Source organism: Garra rufa, chromosome 18 (genome assembly GCF_049309525.1).
Source record: "Garra rufa chromosome 18, GarRuf1.0, whole genome shotgun sequence".
Taxonomy (NCBI): Eukaryota; Metazoa; Chordata; class Actinopteri; order Cypriniformes; family Cyprinidae; genus Garra; species Garra rufa.
In genome coordinates, this window is record NC_133378.1 from 12,153,908 (window position 1) to 12,176,777 (window position 22,870).

At 36.3% G+C, this 22,870-nt stretch overlaps 1 protein-coding gene and 1 long non-coding RNA gene across 2 annotated transcripts; one reads left to right on the forward strand and one right to left on the reverse strand.

Annotated features, from left to right (window-relative positions):
• The first annotated feature begins 3,319 nt into the window (after nucleotides 1-3,319).
• On the forward strand, nucleotides 3,320-8,308 carry LOC141291673 (uncharacterized). The gene is made up of 4 exons (XR_012340358.1): nucleotides 3,320-3,388; nucleotides 3,821-3,891; nucleotides 4,276-4,361; nucleotides 7,229-8,308. It is a non-coding gene; the product is annotated as an uncharacterized lncRNA (long non-coding RNA).
• A 2,202-nt stretch (nucleotides 8,309-10,510) lies between these two features.
• tgm1 (transglutaminase 1, K polypeptide) lies at nucleotides 10,511-18,766 on the reverse strand. The gene is made up of 13 exons (XM_073822646.1): nucleotides 18,736-18,766; nucleotides 18,471-18,659; nucleotides 17,833-18,084; nucleotides 17,374-17,492; nucleotides 17,179-17,286; nucleotides 14,226-14,403; nucleotides 14,005-14,143; nucleotides 13,643-13,835; nucleotides 13,391-13,544; nucleotides 12,458-12,742; nucleotides 12,203-12,363; nucleotides 11,893-12,029; nucleotides 10,511-10,842 (listed from the first exon to the last, which is right to left on the reverse strand). The coding sequence occupies exons 1-13, from the start codon at nucleotides 18,764-18,766 to the stop codon at nucleotides 10,698-10,700; spliced, it is 2,091 nt and encodes a 696-aa protein (XP_073678747.1). The 3' UTR covers nucleotides 10,511-10,697.
• Between the last annotated feature and the right edge of the window lie 4,104 nt (nucleotides 18,767-22,870).

Below are 22,870 nucleotides of genomic sequence, written 5' to 3' on the forward strand. Positions count from 1 at the left end.
CAGATGTGCACAGACTTTGTGGCATTTCTGAAAACTTTTTCTGAATTCAGTTCAACAAATAAAACAAGTAAATCTTACCTGATATTAAAGTGTGTGCACTTTAAATATCTGTATTTGTACTGTATTTTTATCTGTATCATCTGAAGTTTGTACAGCGCTCTCAGAGGAAAACAGTTTGAAGAGACTCAAGGAAAGGACAGCAAGATTCATCTGTTGAGCAGGTTTCTGAGCACTAAAAACAACAAAAGCAAAACATCTGTGAGCCTATTTATATTAGGAGCATCTATAATAAATAAATACACACACATACACTACCAGGCAAAGGTTTGGACACACTTCCCTTTACAGGGGAATAACTGGTATATAGTATATAGTCATAGATTCTAGCATTTGTACTAATGTAAAAAAGGACATGTAATATCTGAGAAACTAATAATTATCGTTTAGCACTATATTACTAATAAACGTGATGTAAACATACATTCAGTGTATGCACACATATTACTTTTACACCCTACTGTTATACAATAAAATAAATAAATAAATAAGTATGATTCTACAGTCATAAACATATCGTCATAAATGCATCTCACAGTCATAATCACAGTTTTTCTAGAACATTATAAATATCCTGGCATCGTGAGAGATGCAATGCAATCAAACGTACTTCATAATGTTTCATTTGATAAAGTCAGGAATTTTAGTTTGGAATAAGTCTAACTAGTAAAATGTGTACACGTTTTGTCAAAGTAAATAACAGCGAAAGCTAGTAGGAAAATGAAAGTAAGACTTACTCATGTAAATGTCTCCTCCTGCTGGGTTTGAGTTGTATCGCGTCCTTCTTATGATCGTGGTAAATATAAGTCTTATTCCTCACAGCATATCTTCATTCAGAAACAAACTGTAACCAAGATGAACTTGAAGTCATGTTGCTTTGTTTGGTGATGTGGGAGTTTCCTCGCGTACAGATACTCCGGTCCTTGCCGCGCTTGTGGCACATGGCTAATTTGCATGGCAAAAGATTTCGCGATAGTGGGCGCGGTCACATTAGAGATAATTAGTTGGAACTGGATAGACTAGACATCTCCTTGGTTTCATATAGATTAATTTATCACAGATTATTTGTTTTTGATCTTACTTCGTTTAAAAGCATAAATCTCAAGCTTTCAGTAGATACCACTTTTATGTCTGTGTGCTGAGTATTCACCGAGTTTGAATGATTTAAGTGACGCATTTCTAAAAGCAGTTCGCGGAGACAGAGAAAACAGAAATCACCCTGTTTGTTTTCTTTATTCTAAATAAAAAAGCACAACTTTCTGCTGTTCTTGTGAGTGTGCACAAATAAAAGTACACGCTTTACAGTTTCCAATGATGTATATCTCTAATTTGTATGACTAAAACCGACAGAGCATTTTTAGTGTCTTTTGCGCTGATCTAAAAACAAAATGAGCTGGTATCGCCGGCGATACAGCCGGCCTCTGGGAGTTAAAGGTCCACTGAAGTGCCTTGAAACGCGCAGCGTTATTCTATGTGGTGACCTACTTTTAACTGAAACAAAAACATATCGCCCAGCCCCGCCCACTAATTTTGAATAGCCAATAGCGTTCCATTTATATCTGCTTGGGCAAGAGCCGTTGAGCTCGGTAAAGCCGCATTTGTAAACTTATGACAGCCACAGACTAATAAATTACCCCACAAATTCAATATGAAACTTGCTAAAACGAAATAGTGATCATTATCATGCTGAGGCTGTGTAGTTTAATACATGCCGACCGCACATATGAGCGCATATGATCTCCTCCGCGTCTCTGTGTAGGGGCGGTACACTACGGACTCTAGAGAGCATTTGATTGGACAGAACGTTTGATGAGAAACTGAAGTGCACGGTGATATCATCCAAATCCTTGATTCATATTGGCGGAAGTGACGAGAATGTAAGTTTTGAATGCCCATATCTTGTAAATGCGAATTTTGTCTTTGTTTTGCAGCACACTTGCTTATAGATCACCTTAAGGCTAATATATTAAAAGCCAAAAAACTTTCATTTTGATTTCAGGGGGACTTTAAGCTTTTTTTTACTGAAGGACACTTGTACTGACTGATCTTAAAATATATCAGTCCCTTTGTTTTGTCTCAAGATGGACACCAGTAACATCAGTTTTTTCCTTAGGCACATTTATAAAAAAAAAATACTTAAATCTAATTGAACTAGATTTCAAGATGGTAAGTGTCTGTCAAAAGGAGATAAACCTAGGAGGTTTTTCCCACCCAGCACCAGACGTCATTTAGACGTCGTTTTTTGGGCTAAATCAAGTCGGCCCGTCATGGACTTCTTTTAGCCCAAAAATCGACGTTGAAAATTGGTCCTTGTTTGGTCCGTCGAATTAAGTCTAAATTTAGCCCAAAAATCGACGTTGAAGATTGGTCGTTGTTTGGTCCGTCTAAATTTAGTCCAAATTTGGCCCAAAAATCGACGTTTAAAATTGGGATTTGTTTGGGCCATCTGATTTGATCCAAATTTAGTCCAAAAATTGACATTGAAAACTGGGCTTTGTTTGTTCCGTCTAATTCACGCCAAATTTAGCATGATGAGCACGTTTATTTCGGACATCATACCTCTGTTATAGCCACATAAATGAAGCAAGTATAGAAATAGCCTATTGTAGAAATCATTTTAAGTTCTGTGTCACTGCAAAACCTGCACTTACATTATTTGTTATTAAGCATCTACATTCGCAAACAATATAACATAGATTTATGGCAGAAATCGAGCAATAAGTGCCCTCTAGTGGGTTATATCTCGTTGAAAATGCTTGTGCTGTGCATTAGTACAGCTATTTATGAACATTTTTTTAAAAATCACTACATTAAAATTACTATGTGCATAAATAAAAACACTATACATCACAGTAGTTAAAACATCATTATAAACCATAGCCCATAGCCTATTAAATTCGCATTAATTACACCCATACATGTAATATCTTCACATATATTTAAAGCAGTGTTAAATAAATTGAAATATATTTTGAAAACATATTTATTTTCATATACAAAAACATAAACTTAAAAATTGTTCATCATACATGTGTACATATTTATTTGTACGAAAAACATATTCATTTAATCCACGTTATTTTCAATGTTATTTCTACACCACGTTTACCATTTCTAAAGCTATATTATATTATATTATATTATATTATATTATATTATTATATTATATTAACGTGAATTCTGGGTGATTTTACGTGCTGTAATGAGCGCGCGCTCTGAACAATCACGTAACATTTGAACCGGAACGGAGGGAGTTACCATGGAAACGGAGAGGAAACACAACAGTCAAGCAGGAGAAACCGTCTCTCTCCGTTGTTTTCACTAATCTCAGGTAAGTTTGGTCTCTAAAATTACACAAATAGTACATTAAAGTGTTCCTGACACTTTATGTGATGCACATGACACGCTTCCGTTGAATATTTACTTTAAAGAAATGGTTTAGTGTCGATTGAAAAAGTCCGTTAGCATCTCAACCGTAATGCTAACTTTAGACTTGAACTCTTGTTTATGAAAGTTTGAGCTTTTAATCTTAAATGTATATGAGCGGTTTTGGTTTTGATTTTTTTTTTAAATAAAGGTAATTGCTGGCAATTTATCAATGTATAAAAGGAAGCAAGCTAATTTATTTAACATAAAAGTATTCACTGTACTGTTAATCGGATACATCGCTTACATGGAGCGTGAAAATGGGCTGAAAGTACTTCAAACACGTTTTGATGTTTCATGGTAAACATTTATTGATACCATTGTTTTGTGATTTCAGAAAACCCTCTATGACACGAGAAGTTGCTGATTTTAAAATTTTTGGAAGGGAATGCAGAAAACACAGTTGTTGTGAGAAAGCTTATTAAATAACCTTTCATGCATCTTTAATAATATTTAGCCTATATCACCATACATCTAATTTATTTTGCAAAATTATATATATATATATATATATATATATATATATATATATATACACACACACACATACTTTTATGTATATAGTTATTTTAAAAGGGATTTAATATCCACACATAAGTAGCACTGTATGAGCATTACTAAATAAGTAAACCTAAAATTGTAAATTCTGTTATTAAATCCTTTTTTGTTTTTTTTTGTATATTCTATATATTATTGTTTTTATTTTCTGCATTTCACCTCTGCTATAGCTTATTTCTAATAAACTTAGCATTGCATTGTTGGCCCTGTGACATTGTTTATGTTCCTTCTTAGATTCTTGCATGCTAATGGCAGTGCACCAGAGTTGGAGTGTATCTCCAGCCAAAGAACATCTCTAGAAATGATGAGCCATATGACTAGTAAGTAATACCTCACACATAAAACAGCCATTTAAAAGTTTAAGGGTCAGATATGTCATGTATTTAATATACAGCCATGTCCACACAACTGTCCCAAGCGCGTGCTCAGCATCAGGCACGTTACATGTGTACGTGCTCTGGCGTAGTATACGCAAACACCGGAAGCGATCTGTCGCGTGACACTCATTGTTTACTATTCAAACCGATTTAAAGCTAAAATATTACGTTTACTTGCACAAACTCATCCGGGTCTGTTGACATCTCACTGATTTTACCTTCCAGCATTTGCATATACTACGCCAGAGCGCGTACATATGTAACGAGCCAGATGCTGAGTTGAGTTGGACATTGCTGTATATCAAAGCTGAAAAATGATATAAATAATGTTCAGTTTCTCGCAAAAAACGATCGTTTCGTGTCTTAGGACATTAATGTATTGTCACAAGCCGCAGGATGTCATTTGGATTTGTCTGTGCATGAGGAAACAAAGTCACCTCAATTATTAGTCTATGTAAAAAATATTAACATAAATAGTAATTTTACCCAGAATGCAATGAACAGTGACGTAGGTTCCCATTCTCTATACCCAAGCTTAGGGCTGGGTATCGAGTTCGATACTTTTTAAGCACCGACCGAATCAAGTATCAAAAAAAGAATTTTCGTTCAGTACCAAATTCCGATATCCAAGGGTATAATCTTGTCAAGGTCAGTGAGCTAGGAAACGTGCCCGGATCAAATGCTGGTGATTAGCTGCGGCGAGGCTGCCTTGAAAATCAATAGTTTACTGCGGTTACGCCCACTCGCCCAGAGCTTGTCTAATGTGAGGCTGTAATGTACACTACACTTTAAAGCAAAGCGTAAATTTAACGCAAACGATGTTTAAGTGATCAAAAGTATTGCTAAATTATGCTAATATTGACGGCAACAGCATGCGATGCAATATTTGCAAAAAGTTTTTCGCGTTCAAGACTGGCAACACGTCAAATATTAGGGCTGGGTATTGTGACCAATTTGGCAATTCGATTCGATTCTTATTTTTATGGTTTCGATTCGATTCGATCCGATTTCGATTCGATTCGATAGCGATTAGCTATCAATATTTCATTTAAAATGTTAGTTTTGCAGACATGGCATCCATATTTTGATATAAATGCTGGTAACTGAAACTCTCCTACTTAAGTTTATTACTGAAATACACATCTACATTAATATTAGGGTGCACACAGTTGTTTATTTTAAAAAACTTTTATTTTGAATGAACACTGTAACAAGAAGTCATAAATATGTGCATCCATTGTACACCATGTAAACAAACTGCAAAATGCACATTACTGTAAAAAAATAAAAAGACTGTAAATCCTCTTACGTGAAGCATGCGCAATAAGAATCGATTCGGGGATTTCCCGAATCGATATCGTTGCGTTAAACTGAAGATCGATTAAAATCGGAGAATCGATATTTTTTTACCCAGCCCTATTAAATATAATAAAACACTTGACACATTCTGTCGGATACAATTCTGGCGTCTCAGTTTCAATATAGGCTACTGTACAAAGCGGCATACATTTGCATCAGATGATAACTCAGCAGCAGAGTTGCACTCAAGCAGGGGTGTAATTTTCACTGGGGACACACTTTTCAAAATCCAGTTTGTGTCCTTTGCCTCTTTCAAAAGGTTTTGTTAAAGTAAGCCCTTGTATTGTAGAATCCACACTCAGCACCGCCGAGTTCATTTGATCGTTAAAACGAAACCAAAATTAAAACGCGCACACGCATTTTAATACCCCACGTTTAGAGAGCGACTCCCCAATGAGCGAAAATTAGGCTACATAAAATATTGAATTTGTTATTAGTATATGGACTATAATAAGTTGTGTAGTTGTCTATTGATAGCTCTGTATCATGCTTAAAAGATTCGGTCTCTGTTTGCACTTTGAATATTAAAAGGGTAGCCTACTTTGATTATGACTGCATTTATTGTCTACACGACTAAGAAAGAACTGTGTTGTTTATTTTTTGTTATTTATAATATATTTTGTCATTTATTCAGATTTTAAATTGCAGTGGTGGCCTCTAATTTAAATGGCTGTACCTATAATAGAGAAAATAAGCATCTTGTTCATGTACTCATATTATCATTCATTCTTGTCCCTTGCTTAAGGTGTAAAATGAATATATTAAAAAGGCTTTCGGAATCAGACCATGAAGAATCAATATTGGTGTTACATGCTAATTTTTCTGAAGAAGAACTGTTGAGGGATTTCAGGTGATCTTAAAAGGTTAGTTCACCAAAAAATGAAAATGCTGTCATTAATTACTCACTCTAATGTTGTTCCAAACCCATGAGACCTTTGTTTATCTTCAGAACACAAATGAAGATAATTTGGGTTTAATCCAAGAGCTTTCTGATCCTCCCATATTTACTGGATAGTGGATATGCATTTTTCAATGCCCAGAAAGGAACCAAAAACATAGTCAAAACAAGTCAATGTGATATAAGTGGTTCAATCATAATTATATGAAGCTGCGAGAATACTTCTGTGCGCAAAGTAAACAAAAATAACTTTATTCAACAATTTATCTATGAGGATCAGAAAGCTCTTGGATTAAAACCAAAATATTAATTTCATTTGTAGATAATTAATGACAGAATTAAAATTTTTGGGTGAACTAAACCTTTAAGCAGGAGTGAGCCTCACATATACTTAAATTTGATTGACTTAAAACTGCTTGAACTTTATTAAAACTGTTTGAGGTGAAAATGCCCTAACAGTAGGGAAAAGTCAAGTCTGTACTTTACATTTTAGACATTTTGGTTATTCATGTTTACATTTACATTTTGGATATTGTTTTCTCTCTCACTTTAGATGCTGAAGAAAAAGCGGCCCAGCTGAAGCATTTAAAGTGGAAACTTCTGTCTTGGCTCAGTGATCCAGGATTGGGTTTGTGAAAGGAACAGAAGAACCAGAAGATCAGAGATTAGGCAGAGATCTACTTGAGCCCCTGAGAGATCTGATTTACCTAATAATGTATTAGTTAAACAAAAATGTATCACACCTTCATGTTGTTCCAAACCTGTAAGACTTTCATTCATCTTTGAAACATAAATGTAGATCTGAGAAGAAATCTGATAAATTGATGTCCCTCCATTTCACAGTTTATGCAACTACCATTTTGAAGCCCCAGGAAGGTAGTAAGGACATTATTAAAGTAATCCATGTTACTACAGTTGTTTAACCTCAATTTTATAAACTAAGTGATGTGAATGTTTTGTCTGCACAAAAAAACATTGCATTTTTATTAAAAAAAATAACACTTTTACAAGAGCACCATGATGCATCAATGTTGTGTTGTCCTGAGAGCTGGCCATCTCATGGTGCTTTTGTGAAAATGTTTTGGAGATACATTATTTGTGAATGAAGACTTAATTTTATTGTTGCTGTTTTTTGTGTACACAAGGCATCTGTTAAAAATGTATTATTTTGCCTTCTGCACAAAAGGGTCTTATGCTGTTTGGAGCAACATGAGGGTAAGTAATTAATGACAGTGTGGTTATAATTGGCAATTGTTCTATTTAATCAAAGATTTTTTTTTTTATTTTTTTTTTTGAAAATTCTGTTTAAAATAAATACGGCTCTTTTGAAAGTTCACATTGATAATAATCAGAAATGTTTCTTGAGCAGCAAATTAGGATATTAAAATGATATCTGAACGATCATATTTCACTGAAGACTGGAGTAATGATGCTGAAAATGTATTTCACAGGAATAAATTACCTTTTACAAATGTATTTATATAGAAAACAAATATTTATACTTATATTTCATAATATTACAGTTTTTTACGATGCGTTTGATCAAATGCAGGCTTGTGATCAGTAGATTGTTTTTTTTAGGTGAAAGATGTATTTAATACTATATGTCAATAAATGTTTTGGTACTCGTGAATTGTCTTATTTTGACTGTAATTATTAATGTAACAATGTAATCATGAATTCACGGTTGAAATTAGGCCTGGAAAAGACGTCTTTTTAACTTTCACTTTACAACCACATTTAGACGTAATTTGGACGTCTTATTATAGACGTCATTTCTACGTGCTGAAAAAGACGTCGTTTCGTCTTTCACTTTTCAACCAAATTTAGACGTAATTTGGACGTCATTTTATAGACGTCTTTTCTACGTGCTGAAAAAGACGTCGTTTCGTCTTTCACTTTTCAACCAAATTTAGACGTAATTTGGACGTCATTTTATAGACGTCTTTTCTACGTGCTGAAAAAGACGTCGTTTCGTCTTTCACTTTTCAACCAAATTTTTACGTTGTTTAGACGTCTGGCTTTGTCGTCTTTTTGACGTCATTTCGACGAGTTTTTGCTGGGTGGGTTGTAGCTCCACCTCCTCTAAAATAATATTAATTTCCTCTTATTGAAAAATGTCTTTTCTTTGTTTTTTGGTTTCAGCCATTTTGCTAGTGTCTCCACCCCTAGGTATGCTTATTTCAATTTTTGTCCTAATTAAAGATAATTAGGATAAACTTTTCAAAAATAAATGTAAGAGCTTATTTATATCTTGATTTACTTATTGATTTATTTTGATGTGAGATAAGCAACTGTTGATAAAGAAATTGATACATAATTCTACTTAAATAATTAAGGTTCCATAATAATATCGAAAATGATGCAGATGTCATTTCCGGCAAGGACTGTTAGAATTTGTTTTATTTTCCAGTTAATTTATGTTTTTAAACTTGCTGAAGAAGAAATCACAGGACTTTTTATGTTATTCGAGTTGAAAACACATTCACACAAGTAGAAGAATAATCGGAAATAAAAAAAATAGATGGATTGCTATAACAGCATGTGACATTTCAGCACTTTACCAACGGATAGCGACTCCTAAGTAGCACTTAAAGCAGGGCTACGTGCGATTGTGTTAAGTGCATTTTTGGGAAACGCACGTAAAACAATAACGAACGTTCGCAAAGTGACTCGTAGAAAACGCTCTTAAGCGCTAAGATCAATCGTTATCGGGAAACACAGCCCAGGACTGAGATATAATACTACAAAATGCTCGTGAATTTTTACTTACTTATTTATTTGCATTTCTGCTTTAATATCCGTTTTATTTATTGGTGTACTTGACGGTTCTTTTCTGAGAAATTGGACATTATTAGACTTTAGAGTCTAATAAGTAGAAAAAAAAACAATGATCAGTTCTTATTCAGGACGTCCCATATTATATGCACAACTCATTTTACCAATTTTACAAAAAAAGTAGTATTTTACCCCCAGAACACGATTTTGACCCCCTCCAAAACGCGATTGGGCTAGTTTTGAGTAGCAGTTGGCCAGGTTTTGTTGCTGCAACCGTGGATAACGTTTTCTTTAGCAAATATTCAAACAAATGTTTATTTTGAATATGAAACCGATCAGAAGGATTGATTCTGAATCAGATGCAGGTAATCACATTCGCCCAGTCTGTCTCTCTCTCATAATTGATAACACAGTGTGCTTTTAATACAGTAATAAAATAAGCTTTCAATGAAGCAACTAAATGTTCCTCTGTTGCTTTGTTGACGTTTTTAATTAGTAACGGAGGCTTGGGCTTAGCTGTTACAACTTTCAGCTTTAGATTTGAATTTGTGGCAGAAGGAAGTAGTTCTGCACAAAATATATTTTTTAAAGACACTCTGGTGTTCAGTTGTATTTATACACTTGTGCCATCGAACTGTTGTATAAATGCAGTATCACACACGTAGACTTGAGATATGGTTGAATATAGGCACGCTGTAATTACTTACGGCCAAATTACAGCAGTGACAATATACAGCCATATCTCATGTCTACTCATGTGATATTGCTTATAAACACAAGTAATATATTTACATGCCTGGTTAACAAAACCTAGCGCCAAAGCCAAGATGGCATGTAATTAGAAATGCATTTGGAGGTGTGTATAAGATGCAAAATCGTCCTTTGGCTCTATGTCAGATGTCAGCTTATAAACAACACGGGTGTTATAACTTAAATATTTAATCAGAAATATCTGGAAAATTACATTCTGAAAGAAAATTCAACATAAAAAGCAATGTTTAAAAACAACAAAACTACATTCCGACATTTTGGTTCATGTAACAAAAATAAATACAGCTGTAATTGATTTCATATATCTAAACTATTATGCAACACCTTGAAATTCTGGAGCAAAAAGACCCACATTGTCAAGGTGTTTACTAAATTAAAAACAACCCTTCAGACATGGATAAGAAAAGAATTTCCTAGATAGAGATTTTCCAATTGAAATTCAGAACCACTGAAGTTCAAGTGCAGTGCAAGTTTCACATTGGGTTGACAATGATGTTGGCGACTCCATGCACCTGAGGTAGCTGACGGCAGTCGAGTGACACTAGAAGTTTCTGTGGACCAGCCTCCAAAGGAACAAACATCTCTGTCAGTGTCACAGTCGTCAAGCTATCTACATTTCTGAGAAAGAGAACAATAGAGAGTGAAATCATTTTGCCATGTTTTCGGTGAAATTTCATACACAGCACAGATGCTCAAAAGTTTGGGATCAGTAAGACTTGTAATGTTTTTTAAAGAAGTCTCTTATGCTCATAATCATTTTAATGTTGATTTATTATTACATTATCAATGCTGGAAACTGTTTGCTGCCAAATTTTGGAACCTGTGATTCTTTTTTTTTTTCAGGATTCTTTGATGGGTAACACGTTGAAAAGAACAGCATTTATTCAAAATATAAAACTTTTCTAACAATGTAAATCTATTATCTATTTTTTTTTTTTATTTATTTTTTAGTAATTTAATACATCCTAATTTAAGGAAGAATAAAAGTTTACTGACCCCAAACTTTTGAACAGTAGTGTATATTGTTAGAAAACCTTTTTTTTCTTTTAAATGTTGTTCTTTTCGTTTTTCTGTTTATTCATGCATATACATTAAGATTCAAAAGTTTGGGGTCAGTATGTTTCTTTTTTTATTCATTAAAATTATTTTACGAAAGTAATATTTTTATAATATAATTTCTTTAGCTGCGTCACAAATTATTTCAAATGTAATTTATGTGTGCACTTTTGAACACTATCACAGTATTACAGTTTCCACAAAAATATGAAGCAGTGCAACTGAATGATGATAACTGAATACTACTACTACTACTAATAACAATAATATTGATAATTAAATATGAACTGAAATCAGCATATTGATTTCTGAAGGATGATGCGACTCTGAAGACTGAAGTATTGATGCAGAAAATGCAGCTTAACATCGCAGGAATAAAATACATTTCAACGTATAATTAAACAGATTTTTTTTTAAATTGCAATAATATTTTACAGCATTACTGTCTGCATCCTATGAATGGTGAGCATTAAAGACATTACAACATCTACAATAGAACATCTAATAGACCCCACATGTATGAATCAAAATGTATTTTCATGATTGCTATTGAAAGCAATCAAAGACCATACTTAGAGCAACAGTTTATTATTGTGTTCTTTACAATCTTACCCATAGGAAACCTCCCTGACAGTCTGGAGTCCCAGTCCTTCAAAGCGAAACTTCACATTCTTCAGTGTGACCTGAAGTGGGTTCCGGAAAACAACTGTAGCCTTAAACTCTTTGCCAACTACAGCTTCTCCTTGAGGCTGAAAGGTAAATGAGCAGACGATTACAACAAGTGAGATTCACACCTTAAGTGAGATTTCCTTTCATTAAATTAATTCACCGAAAAAGCTAAATGAATTCATCACACATATTAATCTCCATATATACACATAGATCATTTTGAGTTTAAAACAGAGAAGTCTTTTAAACTCACTTTGATGACTAGGTCTGATGTGCGCAGTCTAAAACGAAACTGGGTAGCCAGAACTTGTTGAGTCTCATTGACGCGTCCAGTGACTGTGAGCATCAGCATGGCCTGGTCCACCAGCTGGTTTTTATAATCATCATAGAGCAGACAAAACTCCACTGTCTCAACTATGATGAGGAAAAATGAATCAGTAATTGGCATGATTTATCCAATATGAATTAAATTGTGCATTATTGCCTGAATGGAATGGAAGTCACTCACCCTCATTGGGTTGGAGTTCAACAGGTATCTGGTCTTTCTTCACTGTAGCTTTATACACCCCAGTATAGTACATAACAACCACCTGGCCATGTAAGTTTAATGTGCGCAATTCTGAGCTTGAGTTCTTTACTGTGATGGCCAGTTTAACATCTGCACCAAGCTGAGGCTCTTCTCCATCCATTGTGATGTAGATGATGACATCGTTAACACTGGAGATATTGTAGATCCCTGCTTTAGAGCCGTACTTACAGGCTGTTTCCACAGCAATACGTTCTTCCTCTGAATCTATTGAGAGGGGCAATAAATTTATGGAATAGTGACTTTGCATTCATTTTTGTTCTGATTTATTAATCTAATTATCTACACTCAACCGTTGCTCTTTTTCATTTGTACAGTACAGACCAAAAGTTTGGACACACCTTTGAACCAAAGTTTTCTTTGTTTTCATGACTATGAAAATTGTAGATTCACACTGAAGGCATCAAAGCTATGAATGAACACATGTGGAATTATATACATAACAAAAAAGTGTGAAACAACTGAAAATATGTCATATTCTAGGTTCTTCAAAGTAGCCACCTTTTGCTTTGATTACTGCTTTGCACACTTTTGGCATTCTCTTGATGAGCTTCAAGAGGTAGTCACCTGAAATGGTTTTCACTTCACAGGTGTGCCCTGTCAGGTTTAATAAGTGGGATTTCTTGCCTTATAAATAGGTTGGGACCATCAGTTGTGTTGTGCAGAAGTATATATAGTATATATAGAATTAAATATTTTATAGAATTAAATATAATTCCACATGTGTTAATTCATAGTTTGATGCCTTCAGTGTGAATCTACAATTTTCATAGTCATGAAAATAAAGAAAACTCTTTAAATGAGAAGGTGTGTCCAAACTTTTGGTCTGTACTGTATGTATAGTTTTTGTTTTACCTTCTGGGTATTTGTAGAGGTGTGTGATGTCCTCACGGCTATCAGAGCCAACTGCTTTAGTGCTGATACAGCGACCTATTGCTTTCTTCTTGATTTGGACAGGAGTAAATGTGCCATCAGCAGTTCTCTGCCAGTAGACTTTATCACTATTCACCTTGAACAAAAAGAACAAAACATTTAGCAAATATGAGTCTCTTTGGGCCTCATTCTAAAAAAAGATAAAAAAGTGATAATTTAGTGGTTTGTGTATACCTCTGCAAATACAAATGGTGTGTCATGCTTGAGATAAACCTGTCCATTCCGGACAGCTGTGACTGAAGCGGGACCACAGCGAAAAACGCCCTGACTGGTCTCTTGAGGGGTCGAATCTACTACTTGCCACCCTCCCAAACCTGCGGGTAGGTCTGGACGGGCCATCCAGCAGTCATTCCACACATGGAAGTTCCTGTAGAAACAAGACAGGGACATTTGTATTTTGTTTAACGGCAAGCTATGTGAAGCTGATGCTTTACCATTTAATGACGCAGTATATCAAGGTAATAGTAATATGCTAAGGCACTGTTTCATGTACTCTTCAAGTTTTAGACTTTTTTGTGAATAAATTTTTAACTAACCAGACAGAATCTTGATTGAGCGCCTCAATCGGTTCATGGTTCTCATCTAAATACACATCTGTTGTCAAGGAAACATCTGTGTCATGAGCAGACTCGAAGTTTGTAACACTACGGGTTGGAATTCCTAAACACCTCATCACTGAAAATGAAAAAGAGGTTCAAGTGTTATGCTTAAGTCAAATTGATGTGTTCTTTTATATTCTCAAAGCACATACTCTTACCTGAGGTGGTGACCCCAGAGAAGACCCAACACTGTCCGTATCTAACCGGTGTTCCTCCACTTTCATAGTAGTGTCTTAGAATGTCACTGCTACCACTCCAGAATGTGGGGGCTGTGCCATCATCGTACGTACCTGACCAGCTGCCTACCAACACACCGCTGTCATCAGGAGAGTTAATCTGTCAAATGTAGGACATAAATTAGTCTTCTGTCGCATTTAGATATTTTTAAGTGATTGCATGTATGCATAGTTCAATTATGATCACCAATCATGCAAAAAATTACTTCAAGAATAAACAAAGTGATGTTAATGAATTTGAAGTTTGGTGTTTTAAAAAAGGTGATATAATTCTCTATATAGCATCTTCACGCCACAGAACATAAATCCAACAGAAGAGGAAGAGTGGGGCTCTGGAGGTGGACGTGGAGCTGAAGAGAGAGGCGTGACCAAGTTAAGGCTGACTGAGGGAACCATCACAGATAAGATGATAGGAGGTGATAATGGCAGGAGAAGCCCAGGTGGAGCCAGGGCAGAGATGCCAGGTTGGTTCTCGCATCATAGGAGTTGAGAAAGGGTAGAGCCATAGTGTCGTCATGACATGCGAACACCGGGGAATGGGGGAATGACTGACTGTAATGAAGCCAAAGGAGGTGGAGATCCAGGTTGACAGAGGAGGCCTGGTGGGCCAAGGCAGAGCTGCAGGCTCGTGGGACTGAGGTGGAGATGGGGGCTAGGCAGGCCAGGGCAGAGATGGAGGGAGTGAGAACCAAGGTGTGGCCAAAAGAGTGGAAGACAGAAGTGGAGGCAGGTCAACGACTGACCAAGGCAGAGCCCGAGGGATGAGGGAACCTGTGGACTTTGAGGACTGATGGAACCCACTGACCCTGTGGTGCCAAGAAGGAGCTGAAAAATCAGAAAATTGAGGTGGAGTCCAGTGCTCGGAGGCCTGAGGTGGAACCAGGGGATTCTCATTACAGGGTGGAGACCAGAAGATTTGAGTCGACCTCACACTGGAGATGGGCGACAGAGGAGGAGAAGAGGAACTGAAGGGAAACCGCAGAGATCGGCCTGAAGAACTGGCTAAGTATGGATGATGCAGCAGAAGAGGGAGGCTGGTGAGTGCATCAGCGATGATGCAGACTTGGTACTGGGTAGAACCAGTGGAGATACAGGAAATTAAGGGCCGGGTGGAACCAGTGGATATGCAGGAAATTAAGGGCTGGGTGGAACCAATTGAGACAATGGAGATTCAGGGCAGGGAGGTAACACGGATTCTAAAAATGTGTTACTGGGTAAAGCAAGGGAATGACACAGGCAGAAAACACTCACTCTCCCAATCAATTAGCACTATTTCTTCTGCTGCTGTAGAGGAGGTAGGGCTCCACTATATCCCCTCATACTCTGCCAAGCTATCCTACTGGCACAGGTGATTTTACCACCTAACACACCTGGTCAGGCTTGGTTGGCTTGGCTCTGGGGCTCTGCCATTTGATCTGGCTCTCTATCGCAACAGGCTCAGACTGGTGGTCTGCAGTGGGCTGGCTGGATTGATAAATTCCTTGTGGAGGAGTTTCCATTCCACATACTCCATTAAAGTCCCTAGAGGCTTGTTTCTGGGCAAGCTCAGTCTTGTTTTCGCATTGAGGCTTGTCTGGAAAAGCACACACAGGCAGTCATCTTCATGAGGGACGAGATAGTAAAGATCCAGAAAGTCCTGTGTGTGCCAGGGACGGGTACCCCTGCAATAGGAGGAGGGTTCTCTTTTCTGCTAGATCCATTATATTGGTCAGTTTTTCTGTCACAGCAAATAAAGTTAAGATTAGATCTAGGTGCAGCAATATAGTTTTATTTACATTATCTCAAAACTGGAAACGGATCAGAACAGAACAACCTGGTCACATGCAATAAGAACTGACAATTAGGACTAGATCTGCAACTCAAATTTAATACAGACCTTGTTTAAAAAAAAAAAAAAAACTAGATCTGAGCAATCAATCAGAATTAAGTACTAAGGCTTGCGGTGTGTAGCCTGGGATGTGCTGTGGCTCCATGAATAGGCGTACATAAATCCTGTAAAAATTGTAGGCAGGTGGAGCTAGGGGAGGTAGAGGATTTCAGAGGATCTCTAAACTGCACAGCAGGGCCTTACAGTGAACACCCTGAACCAGAATATTTAAAGTGCCCATATTATGCTATTTAAAAGGTTCATAATTTGGTTTTGGGAGTCCCCAACAAAAAGATTACATGCATGCAAGGCCAAAAAACACTTTTTTATATTTTTATAATATGCATTTAATTTGACCTTATTTCTCAGTGACTCTCAAACAATTCGTTCAAAGATTCAGCTTTCTAAAATCCTCTTTGCATGAGGCTACTCTGTTTTGATTGGTCCGATGACCCAGTCTGTTGTGATTGGTCAACTGCATACAATGCATGTCAAAAACGGAAAGTAGTAAAGACCCAAACAATAATGGTTTATGCGTTAGTTGAACACAGACATGGAACACTGTGGTTAAATCACTGCGGTTTGCTCCATCCTTTATCATGACTCTAAGTAATAAAACAACAGACATTTAATATTAATCAACACATTAATAGACAATAGCGGGCCTACAGCTGATTTGCAGAACTATAACGTGGGGTAGCCAGAGACCTACAGTCTAAAACAACGTTGGGTTATTCTTTAACCCAATTGCTGGGTTATGCCTGCTGGGTCACTATGTTGGGTTATTTTTCAAGTGTTGGGTAGTTTTGTTGTGTTACCCAGCTGTTGGGTTAGTGGCTGAGTTAATCTCACTGACTGCAGAAAACTATACTTCCCCCCCAGCAATTTGCCTGTAATGGCACCATCTACAGTTTCTTGATTGAAATTAATAATAATTTGTCATTATAAGTGGACCCCAGTGGAACATAATGATGATATGACCCCTTCAAAAGAAGTGTTAAAACTCACCATTGCGGACAAAAGCCTGACCACATTGATAGGATCTCCCATTCCTGAGGCTGGGGCTCCACTGTGCTCCAGCAAAAACAGACATGCAGGAAGAATGCCCTTATCAAACTATAACACAAAAAAGGAACAATTTATTTAGTTGGTCATTTGATCTTTTATTTAAACACTAGATGTATATGGATGTGGTGCTCTGACCTGGCCAAAATTCCACGGCCTGTCTCCGATCTGGGTGTCAGTTCCATAATAGATAATACCCATGTCATTTAACACATACTCTTTCCTCTCTTCCTCATTATCCATGTACACAGAGTCATCTAAGAGAGAAAGAGAAACTGGATGATTCAGATTTCTTTGAAAGCAAAGAACAATAATAAGGTAATGCATTCTATTATTAAAACATTATAATAATTATTGTATACAGCTGAGAAGGTCAAGGCCTCTGAACTAGGATAGAACACGTGTTCATTTTTAGGAAGGATATAGACATTTGATGCGTTTAAAACAAGTTACTAAGATTTGTGCTTTTATGTTTTTAAAAACTGCCACAGTGACACTAAAGGCTACTATTCATATGGCATGTGCCAGATAATATCACACTACAACTGTTTTTCGTGTACATGTCTTGATGTTATAATTTTCCGCCTTTGTTAGTACCTTCACACCAGGGGTTGAACAGCATGTAGATGTCATTGCTGGGACTATACGGGGACATGGCCTCGCCCGTTGAGGAAGACGTTGCAACACAAAACTTGTATTTGCCAATCGGAGCGGTTGGCGGAGAGTTGACGGAAAGCCTTAATCTTTTGCCTTTCTGGTCAACTATCTTGGCCTCCCAGCAGTTATCCTGGAGATCCTCAACCAAAGACACAGTCACATGTGTGCCTTTGGATACATCTGGGAGATTACCTGAAAAATATATACATACAAACATATGGAGTGGAGTCTAGCACGCTTAGCATACACTCTTAAAAATAAAGGTTCTTCAAAAGGTTCTTCACAGTGATGCCATAGAAGATCCACTTTTGGTTCCACAAAGAACCATTCAGTCAAAGGTTCTTTAAAGAACCATCTCTTTCATGCCTCTTTATAATCTGAAGAACCTTCTTTCGCCACAAAGAACCTCTTGTGAAACAGAAAGGTTCTTCAGATGATAAAGGTAATGGAACCCTTTAGACAAAAAAAGGTTCTTCTATGGCATCGTGAAGCACCTTTATTTTTAAGGGTGCAGGCCTCATGTGGTGGTCTTTATGTTGGGTTATGGTGGTAAGATAGAAGTAGTGAGCAAAACTGACCTAGTTTCAGGTCTAACTGAAGTTTATCTGTCTTCGAGTTGAAAGCTCGTGAGAGCTCAATCAGCATCTGAAATGTCTGGCCTCTGCGGACGATGAGGTTTTCACTGTGGTAGCGATCTGTGTGATGCTCCACTCGGTTCTGTTCTTTGTTGGATTTGAGAAGGTCTATGGAACGTACTAGTAAAGCATCTGAAAGAGAGAGACAGAGCTGTGATGTTATGTGGTTTGTACTGATACAAAAATGTAAAATCTGTCTTTTTGCTACAATACACGAAAGGATGTTCTCCAGACAACATTGTTAAAAATTTGAATAATGACAGATGTTCATTATTGGGTAAATATAGGATATTTATTCAAGACTGGTTTGGTTACCTGTAACTGTCAATTCAGTGCCTCCATCATTTGGGGTATCATGTGGGTTATCATTTGGGGTATCTATGACATCTACATCAGGTGCTTTGCCCCAGCAGCAGCGCTGGCAGCACTGCTGAACCCATGTGCTACATGACCACTTTGTGTCTGGCCTCACATTCTCTGGAGCCTCCATCACAAGAGTACCAGACGGAAAGCGGCCAATGGCAGAGCGGTTTCTGATTGATAGTGTTTCTACAGGCATACTGTCAAATAAAACAGAAAACTCAGCATTTCTCAAAGATTTAGACAAACCACAATCCTAAATAATAACACCATTTGTATAAGACTCTTTCTTTCAGTTATTATCCAATATTTTGTCACATCTGACTCAAATCAATTTAGCTGTTTGTTTTATAACATGATATTTATGAGTAGCATTTCTTTCACGTACTCAACAGCTACTTAAAAAGTACTGTTGACGTAATCCCTTTTTTCACACTCAAATTATATTAATTTATTTGGTGAGTATTAGTGTAATAAGTGTGATATTGTACTGTCAGCTAGTTATTTTTGCAAATTAAACCAAGATTAGTATTAGTAGTCTCTACTTCAATTAATCTGTTCAAAACATTGGGGCTATTTATTCATTTATAATGTTACAAAACATTTATATTTCAAATAAATGCTATTCTTTTGAATTTTATATTCTTCAAAGTACAATAAAAAATGTATCACCATTTCTATTACAATAATATTAATTATATTAAGAATTAATATTATTTAACATACAATACCGGTCAAAAGTTTGGGGTCAATACATTTTCTTCTTCTTCTTTTTTTTTGAAAGAAATTATTACTTTTATTCACCAAGTGTGTGTTAAATTGATAAAAAGTGATAGCAAATACTTACATTGTTAGAAAATATTTATATTTTGAATAAATGCTGTTCTTTTGAGCTTTTCTTTCATCAAAGATTCCTGAAAAATATCACAATTTCTAAATAAATACTTTGCAGGGCAACTGTTGCAATATATAATCCAATATAGATCCAATATAGACCATGCTAATAAATCAGTATATTAGAATGATTTCTGAAGGATCATGTGACACTTAAACCTGAAGTAATGGCTGATGAAAATTCAGCTTTGCATCACAGGAATAAAATTAAATTTTAAAGTATATTACAATAGAAACCATTATTTTATATTGTAATAACATTTCACAATATTAAAGTTTTTTTCTATATTTTTGATTAAATAAATGCAGCACTGATGAGCATAAGAGACTTTCTTTAAAAACATTACAACTCTTACTGACCCTAAACTTTTGACCGGTAGTGTATATTCAAAAAGAAAGCAATTATTTTAAACTGTCATAATATTTCACAATATTACTTTTTTAAATGATCTTATCAAATAAATGTAGCCTTATTTAGCATCAGAGACTTTCAGGAAATAAACCAAAAAAAAACAACAAAACAAAACAAAAAAAAACACTTTGTCTTTGGACATTCAGAATATGATTAGTTTCCAGATATTCATATTTCAAGTTAATTCACCAAACAAAATTTTACGAAAACTGACTCCGCTAACTGTAGCTTTCACCAAAACCCCAGTGTTGTACTAAGGCATTAGTGAAACACAGCACTAATGGTGACCATTTGTTGTTAACTAATTAGCATTCTACATTGCAGCTTTCTGAATCTGTTTTAAAACAAAAATCTTTTCAGTTGAGTTCCCTTCATATAATGATAAAGTGTGTTTCTTACCTGGTTGCAGTTCTGTACTGTTTGTAAAAATGTCAGTCCTGTTTATGCCTGTCTCTGTACTATAAATACCTGTAAACTCATGTGAGTGACTGAGCGACGTTCCGACTCACTTAGCGTTTCGTTTAGCATTGAACAAGTTTCTAGCTTTTAGCATTATATGTAGGGGTGTGACAACTGCATGGGAACTGGTTTTACAGGATGACTTCTTGATGTTTCTTCTTGAAAGTTAATGCATGGAGTGTCGATGTAATCTAAGAATAATTCTTCTGAAGGAAGATGACACACAGCTATTGGGCAAACTACCTACTACATACCAACCAAGGGGTGTTTTCACTGAGATGGCACTGGTGGCAAGTAACCCTGTTTTTTACAAAAATAAAACCACAAATACTTAATATACATTTGGATGTATAAACCATTCATTTTCACCAGTGGATGAAGCTATAGAGGGCTACATCTCACTGTGTCCTAATGAGAGAACATGCATGGATTAACAAACTCATGAAGACCAAACATAAGTCACTTCTGAAATCACTACTCAACAGTCACACGTGAACATGACTACCGATGATATCATTACTCAACCACACACGTTTGGTGAAAGTTTGTATATCTGGTTTTTTCATTTAGGCAGGGCGTGAAATAACAGAGTATCAACCTGAGAAATATTTCATCAGCAGCTTCATCACCCCATTGGCAGCAGAGTGTGTCACATTTGCAACACATTAAAGAGTTAAAACTCAATTATTACACTGATTATATGACTGTAAACATACACCATCTGTTTACATTCATTCATTACAATTTAACTAAAAGATAATTGCCCCACCTGACAACAGTAGTAGCGGTGTTGATTACTTCAGAATAAAACAAGCTGTTTTTTTGAAGATTACACTGTTAGTAGTGCATGGTACGGCAAATTCACCATGGTTGGGAAAGTGCTTTTAAAAGACCTCTGGGATAAAGTTGTAGAAAGGCACAAGTTAGGAGAAGGATAAAAAAAAATCAAGGGCTTTAGCTATCCCTACTGTTCAGAGCATCACTAAAAAGTGTAAAGCGTATGGCACCACCAGCACATTGCCTAGATCAGGCTATCCATCCAAAGTGGATGGCAGAGCCATGAGGACATTGATAAGAGAAGCTACTAGGAAGTCAAAGGCAACTTTGAAGGACTTACAAGGCTTTATGGCTGGCAGGAAAGAAGCCTTTCTCGTTTGTGCTATGCAAGAACACATTTAAAAGAGTCCAAAATGGACCTTTTTGGACTGAACTCGAAGCGCTATGTTTGGCGAAAAGCATACACAGCACACCACCCAAAACACACTACTGTGAAGCATGGTGGTGGCAGCATTTTGTTGTGGGGGTGTTTCTCTTCTGCTGGGACATCCAAGTGTCCCTCTGCTAGACAGCTGAAGATGGGCAGGTCATTCACCTTCCAGCATGACAATGAACAACAATTAAATGGCTTAAGGATAAGACGTTGAATGTCCTTTAGTGGCCAATTCAGAGTCCTGACTTAAATCCAATTGAAAATCTGTGGATGGATTTAAAGAGAGCAGTCCATTACAGAGTTTGACTGAACTTTAGCTATTCTGCAAAGAAGAATGGACAAATATTTTCCAATCAAGGTGTGCAAAGCTTCTTTTTTTTTTCTTTTTTGTATTAATATGCAGAAATGTGTTTTTTTCTTTTATTGGTTTGATATTGTAAGACCAAAATTGCAAATAAAGCTGGAGAAGTTTTTTGATTTCAAGCTGTTTGGCAAAAAAAAGTAACTATTTCAAACAGGTATAATGATTTTCTATAGGCACTGTATAGACAGATACAGACTGACAGATAGACAGGCACACAGACAGATAGATCAGGCCGGCCCATCCAAAGTGGGTGACAGAGCCAGGAGGACATTGTTAAGAGAAGCTACCAGGAGGCCAAGGGCAACTTTGAAGGACTTACAAGGCTTTATGGCTGGGTCTGGTCTGTCTGTCCATGTGACAACTATCTCCCAAGCTAGATAGACAGATTTAGCCAGCTGGTTAGATATATAGATAGATCCAGACAGACAGATCTAGACTAGGCAGACAGATAGATCATAGATAGATATGTTATAGACATTATGATTTTGACATTATGATATAGACAGACAGACAGATAGATAGACAGATGTAGACAGACAGACAGATTTATCCAGCCAGTTATATAGATAGATGCAGTCAGATCCACAGATAGATAGATTATTTAGCTAGATTTAGCCAGCCATTTAGATATATAGATACAGACA

What these genes read in the sequence shown, in the direction of transcription:
- tgm1 (XM_073822646.1), bottom strand. Translation starts at nt 18,766, where the DNA reads ATGTTGTCTGGAGAACATCCTTTCGTGTATT. An exon ending in CCTCTACAAATACCCAGAAG is followed by an intron (nt 12,743 to 13,390) that starts GTAAAACAAAAA and finishes CCCTCTCAATAG; the next exon opens with ATTCAGAGGAAGAACGTATT. An exon ending in TGAACTCCAACCCAATGAGG is followed by an intron (nt 12,364 to 12,457) that starts GTGAGTGACTTC and finishes TCCTCATCATAG; the next exon opens with TTGAGACAGTGGAGTTTTGT.